The 7,248-nt window shown below is 37.9% G+C and overlaps 1 protein-coding gene across 2 annotated transcripts in view; it reads left to right on the forward strand.

The window, feature by feature from the left end:
* The window catches only part of LOC106878962 (uncharacterized), a 29,495-nt gene extending 27,611 nt beyond the window's left edge, over positions 1 to 1,884 (forward strand). For both annotated transcript variants that reach the window (XM_014928340.2, XM_014928339.2), the window contains one exon: positions 982 to 1,884. In XM_014928340.2, coding sequence (XP_014783826.1) covers positions 982 to 1,433 — 452 coding nt within the window. In that variant the 3' untranslated portion in view covers positions 1,434 to 1,884. The remainder of the gene's footprint in view (positions 1 to 981) is intronic.
* Positions 1,885 to 7,248: the final 5,364 nt, after the last annotated feature.

Here is a 7,248-nt window from a genome sequence, read left to right on the forward strand (position 1 = left end):
TGTCCAAACTAGAATAACTAGAATATTGTTATCATCTACATATCTACAGCATAGTATTACAGCTATAGAATGTTCATCTAGAGGTAACTCCCCATACACAACCATACACATCCACGCGCACACAGAGACGGGCACGCACACGTCAACACGCACGTAAACACACGCACGCACGCACACACACACACACACTCACACACACACACACACACCACGCATACACACATACATGCACAGGTACACACGCACACAAGCGCGCGCACATGTTGCCTCTACAAATTTCACCCCTTGTAATTATCCGTCTCCTGCCGCGTGTTTGCTCTGCTTTGTTTCAACACACGAATTCACATCCAGTATCATGCAAACCAAATACAAAATGAAGTGTGTGTGTGTGTGTGTGTGTGTGTGTGTGTGCACGTGCGTCTGTTATGCATGCTGTAAGTATGCATTGAACTTGCATAAGCTGATGAAGCCCAACATTCATTGAATTTATGTCATCATCATCATCAACTAGGAAGAAATGAAAAGTAAAGCCAACAGTGGCAAGATTTGAATTCAGAACATAACAAAATATCGCAAGCTACACTAATGGTTCTGTCATACCAGCACTCTCTACCAAATAAATAAAATACAGCTGAATTCGCTCAAGAAGAATGACTTTCTCTCGTGGATATCGTCTGAAACTTTTGCTTTAGTCTATCTCATCATTTGTTAGTCTGAAGAGGTATTTGGTACTGGCATGTGCAGAGGAAAATTCCTCAGAGCAATCCAGTTCTTGAAACGATTGAGTCAATAATGTGGAATTTGGAGGGGTCAATGGTTTAGGGAATTGAATTAGTGAAGGAGACAAGCGTACCGAATCTTTAGCATAAGAAATATTTATTGTTATTGTTGCGATAGACGAGGCAGCGGTTGATATAAGCTGACAGTAGATAAATAACCAGAAAGTGTCACAAAATAATATTTCTCTCTTCTTCTTTCTAGGTGACTATAGACGTTTCTGGTGCGGTAGTGCCCATTGTATCCCGTGCTTTATAAGATACCCGAGCTGCAACGGCAAACCCAACGGTAGGAACGCAATTCCTCATCTTCGGTGGGCATCTTCTTTCATTGTGTGCCAGGATGACCGACTATTGACGTCAGCTGAGTGTCCATCAACGAACGGAAGACCGACTGTTTTTTCTCCTTATCAAAGGGATTGTGTTAGTGTGTATTCTATGCCTTCAGTCTTTGGTCGAAAACCTATTTCCTGCTCAAACAAACAAAATGGATTCTACGCAGACGTTTCAAGTTGCACACGTTTCTATGAGTGTTCAAACCAAAAAATTATTAACAAATTCAATTGCCAATCAAACATGATCTTTGATGAACAGATATCGACATGTATGCACCCCGAACAAAGTTGCTCTAAATGTGGCACAAAGTCCAATTGCTGAGATTTTTCTTTAAATGCCATACATAACTATATAACACATTGTATATGTTTGGAAAACAAACATATACAAAAAGACTATTAAACCTTAAATTCTTTCATTTTCCCAAATAAAATTCAAAGATATATATATATATATATATATATAATTTGTTTTAATGCATTGTAATTGGTTGGATTAAGTTTGATGAATAATAACCACTGCATTGTTTTATTCCTGTCGGATTCGACCATACCTTTCATCTCTCTAGGGCTTAAAATGAAGTAACAGTAAAACACCAAGCCCATTTCAATCAATTAACCCTCAACTTACAAAATTGTGGCCTTGTGCAAATGTAAGATATCATATTGTAATATATTTCAGAACATAACTGCGAACTAACAATAAATTTTAGGTCGCTATGATGATATATTGTAACATATCTACACTTTGGTGTTTTAAATATATCAACACTGCAACTCTACCTATTGCCTTTGGTTTTTATTTTTCTTTCAAAGTTTTATCAGACTTTTGGTTGTGGTTGTTATTTCACATCTTTTATGTAGCTAATACGTTTCAAACAGTAAAAACGAAACAAATTCTCAACTTTTTTTTTAAGTCTTCAACTTCCGTTTAGTATGTGTGAAAAGGACTCAAGAAACCAAGGAAATACTAGAATATGCTAAATGAAGACAAAAGAAAACCAAAGGGAGTAAAAGAAAAGTGAAAGAATAGAGGAAAAGGTGTCCAGAAATATGAGGGAAGTAGCGAGAGGGAGAGTAATCTAAATGAAAAGAGAGAGAGCGGAAGAGAGATGAGGGGGGGGGGGTTAAATCAAAGATTGTGAAAGATAATGCGAGAGAAAAGTGAAAATAGTGTGAAAGAGAGAGAAGAGAATTAAAGAAGGAAGAGAATGAGATAAAATGGAAGAAAAAAAAATGAGGGAGGAAGTTGCGTGGAACAACAAACTATGTATATGACAGAGAAAGAAAGAAAGTGCGAGAGAGAGAGAGAGAGAGGGAGAGAGAGAGAGAGAGAGAGAGAGAGAGAGCGAGAGCGAGCGAGAGACAGACAGACAGACAGAGAAGAAGCGAAAAGAAAAGAAAACACAAAACAACGATTAGCCGGTAAGACTGAAAAAAGCAAAGACAGGAGAGATACAAATGGTCACACAGAGATTGGAAAGATAAGACAGACAACAATGTCGGAAAGGAAGAGAAACTAGGAACGAAGGTAGTCAGATACAAAGATAAGGAAAGGAAAACTGTGTCGATGGAAGAGAATCTTATAATGATAATTATATGTTGATTTGTATATATGCAACCGAAACCACTTTTTTCTATTAGCTTCTTAAACTAAACAAGTCAAACTGTAGAAATTTTCATTACGAATAATTTCGAGAACAAAGCAAGATCTTCGAAACGAAATTGCAAAATTAAACCAAATCCTTTAAATCTTTAGTTTAACGCTATCTCAACTGAGCTTTTCAGACTCGCTGCGAAAGACCTCAAAAATTTTAGACATCTATCCATTTATACATACGTGGAAACTACATTACTACATTTTATTTTCCGGGATGAGATTCGAAACCGAATCTAAGAATTCTCGCTCGCCATTGGCTGACCAGGCGGGAAAAATTTCTTGGTCCTGTCAAAAGTGATGGATAAGTTTCCACCCGACCACCGACCTGGCCGTGTCACAGAAAGTTCAGATGGACGAGTGACTTAAATAGGTACAAGCCACTCTTATAATGGTATATCCATCTTTCTAACTAGAATGGGCCATTATAAATACGAGTTCCGTAGACACACAGGGGGTTAGCCAGCAAGGAGCCAACAGTCAACACCGCGATGAGATGGTGAACCCTGTGAGCAGAGCGACACGCAAGAGTTACCAGTTGCAAACCACAGAACAGACAAAATAGAGAAACAACACAATCGATCCAAATGACCAACGCACACACAAATACAAAATATGTTTTTGTACTGTCTCGTCCCATTAACATTCTCTTTCCTCCGGTTTTTGCTTTGCCGACTCAAAGTAGTTGGATACGTTATGTAGCGGCATATCTGTTTCAAGTATCCAACAAAAATTAATACAACTCTGACCAAATAAATAATGTAAACTACATTCCTATTCTTTCTTCGTTGTTTCCCATCGATGGCGGTCCAACACGCCTAGCATCATCTGCTACACCCCACAACATCACATTCCGCTACACACACACACACACATACATACATACATACATACATACATACATACATACATACATACATACATACATACATACTGTTGGTTATATATATGAAACGATTGAAATCATATTGGGACGATCTGCATCCAGAATTAAATCAGTTTACTGCGAAGCAACTACACCAACAAGCAACATTTGTTGAACATAGGAAGAAGGTTAGTAACTGTAACTTTATTAAAAAATCGAAAATTAACCTTCTTCCCAACTCTATAAAGAAAAACGAAAACGTGGATGATATAGGACCAGCTAGCGACATTCCAACAGACTCCATAGTGCTTGCTAGCCAAACTACATTACTGGCTCAAATAGTAGTAGTAGTAGTAGTAGTAGTAGTAGTAGTAGTAGTAGTAGTAGTAGTAGTAGTAGTAGTAGTAGTAGTAGTTAGGATTATATGGCGGTGAAATTTTCCGAGAAAAAAATAACTTTGGCTTTGAAGGACTCCTTCGAGGAGAGAGTATTCTCCGCCAAAGTAAGCAAAAAAACCCACCAGATACGGTATTAAAAGCTGTCAACGAATTTGGTGATGAGTATTTACAACTGTGTGATGAACCCACATACTGGCAGTTTAACGCCTGTCTATATACTCTGGCTACTGCTGTAAAACAGTATATGAATGACATTCAAAAAGTAAACAAAACAGAAACAACAAACAAAGTGCCATCATGGGTTTTGAAGACAGAAAAAAAAGATAACTGGTTTACGGAAGACCATCAGTCATGTAATGATGCTTATTGCGAGCAAAAAAGTAAATCACTATATGTCCCACCAACAGAAAGTAAAGGAGATAGAAATGATGTTTGGAGACCAGAAAAAGAGGACACTCACTTGCAAATTGATTACCCTTAAGTAGGAGCTAAAAGCTGTCAGTGAAAAACTCCGACATCAGAAGAGAATAACCGAGAGAAGAACAATAAACAAAAAATTCAACCGCAACCAGGCAGCAGTATACAGAGACATGAGAGGAGGAGCAGTAAACATCACGGAAGCGCCTTCACGAGAAGACATAGACTCCTTCTAAAGGAAAATCTGGAGTGAAGAGGAGTTTACCCAAGATGCTCTGAGGCTGGAAGAAACCCGAAGAAGTTAATGCTCCAGCGTTACATCTAAGACATACAACATTGATGGTGAAACTCTTGCAACTGTGATCTAGAAACTCCAGGATGGAAAAGCACCTGGAAGAGACTTGATTGTTGGATATTAGTACAAGAGGCTAACATTCTACGGACCATATCTTATCAATCTGTACCAGCAAACTCGCATCGGGAACAGTAGCATGCCGCACTGGTTAACTCTGGCAGAGACAAAATTGATCCTCAAATGCAGAACCACCCACATGGCAAAAAACTACTGGCCAATTGTATGCCAGAACTTAATGTATAAGATATATACAACATGTTTAAACCTCTTCCTCCAGGACCGTTGTGAAATCAATAACATTATCACAGCAGAACAAGCAGCTGGGAAGAAGGGAGTCTGGAGATGTGCCGAGCAACTGTTAATCAACAAAACTGTGATGTCAGAAGTGGGAGAGCATAGGAGGGACCTAGTTTTAATGTGACTAGACTACAAGAAAGCCTTTGACTCTACTCCCCACTCATGGATGCTAGAATCCCGTCAGCTTGCTAAAGTTCCAGATAGCATAGTCAAAGCCATAGCTGGCCTGAATTCATCGTGGGCCACCATCTTGAAATTAAATACAAAGAGTGACTGTATTATCACTGACAGAATACAGTATCGCAAATGGCACCTGTAACAAAACACGCTTGATTACTGCTATGATCTTCTATAACAACGAGTCTTCATCGTATTAAAAAAAAAAAGATAAGCAATTCTTTATCAGGTTTGTATCAATGTCAAAAGTTCTAGAAGATAGTATTCGTTACAGAAAGATGAAAATTTCCTTTATGCCTACGTGATACACTTCGATAACTTGTTTATATGTTAGCATGTTATCATTTTGTTTTCTTCCAGATTTTTTGCCAATGGTGAAAAAAGCAGTTTCTCACCTAAACTCAAGAATCTTTCATTGGAATTTCAACAACATTAACAGGGTGGTTGTTCATATATATGTAGTTGTATGCAGCCATTTAGCATCAGCACATGTGCAAATTTATGTTTTGTTTTATGCATATGTAGTTATACAAATAGCTGCATGTCTAGACATGTGCATATGTACTTATATATTAAACTTTTGGAAAGGTTTACATATTTTCACTGTTCCATTTATGGTTTTAAAAACCCTAATTTCTCAAGATTGATGAGGCAGTTCGTTACATATCCAAGTGCTCCAATAATTACGGATATAAATCTAAACGTGTAGTCCGGGTGGGGCATTTGTAAATTTCTCATTAGTTTTTTTTTTTTCGTTGATCTTTAGCTTTATGTTGATATCTGCCGGGCAGCTGACTTCCATCACTGTACATAGTTTCTCTTCTCGGTCCCAAATCGTTATGTCTAGTCTATTGCATTTGCATTTTATTGAAGTTTTCATTGAGACATTCCACCAGTACTCTTTCATATTATGAGTGATTATGATCTCTACCACACTCTGCGGTCTAATATCTTTGATCTCAAGATTATCCTTGTGACAGGTCTTAGTGCATAGTGTCTTGGCTAGAACACCATGTCTCATCGTTAGATGGCATTTTCGAACAAATGCTTATGATGAGGGTGATAATCTTCGGTATTAACTTCACAAAGTCTACACATCGGTTATCATTAATATAATGTTTTCCCTGCGTCTCTGCCCCTTTTGTGCATCGGGAATTCTGTAACTAATTCTTATTCCTGGATTGCAGACACACACCGTTCAAACAAAGAGTTGGGGGTCCGGTTGTCGGATCCAGATAGACTATTTTGACTATCGATGTGCTGTCATCCTGAAGTTTTCTGCTAACATATCCATGCGTATGTATGCCATTATTCAGTTTATTTCAAGCTTTCTTGTTAATAGAGAAATAACCGGTTTCTAACCTAGATCCAAGGCTTCTTCATTGGAATTTCAACATCAACGACAGGATAGTTTTCGTGTGTATGTATGTATGTATGTATGTATGTATGTATGTATGTATGGATGGATGGATAGATGGATGGATGGATGGATGTGCAGATTTGTATGTTTTACACATCTAGACATGCTTAAATATATTTAAATGATAAACTTCTGGAAAGTTTTACAGATTTTTACAGTTCCAGTGATGGATTGGATCTGTAGTCATCGAATTAGCTTTATCATTTCTGGTTTTGAGAAGCCTAATTTCTCAAGATTGGTATTTAGGCAGTGTGTTGCATATCCCAGGACCCCGATAATTGCAGGTATAAACCTGAACTTGTAATCTGGATAAAGTAACTGCAAATTTCTCAATAGTTTAGCGTAAGTGTTCTCTTTTTCACTGATCTTCAGCTTTATGTTAACATCCGCTGAGCAGCTAATTTCCACAACTGTGCACAGTTTCTCTTCTCTATTCCAAATCATTATATCAGGTCTGTTGTGCTTACATTTTATTGAGGTCTTCACTGGCACATTCCATCAGTATTCCTTTTTATTACGAGTGGCTGTGACTTCTACCATTTTGTGGCTTC

This window comes from Octopus bimaculoides, chromosome 11 (genome assembly GCF_001194135.2).
Source record: "Octopus bimaculoides isolate UCB-OBI-ISO-001 chromosome 11, ASM119413v2, whole genome shotgun sequence".
In the NCBI taxonomy this organism is placed as follows: domain Eukaryota; kingdom Metazoa; phylum Mollusca; class Cephalopoda; order Octopoda; family Octopodidae; genus Octopus; species Octopus bimaculoides.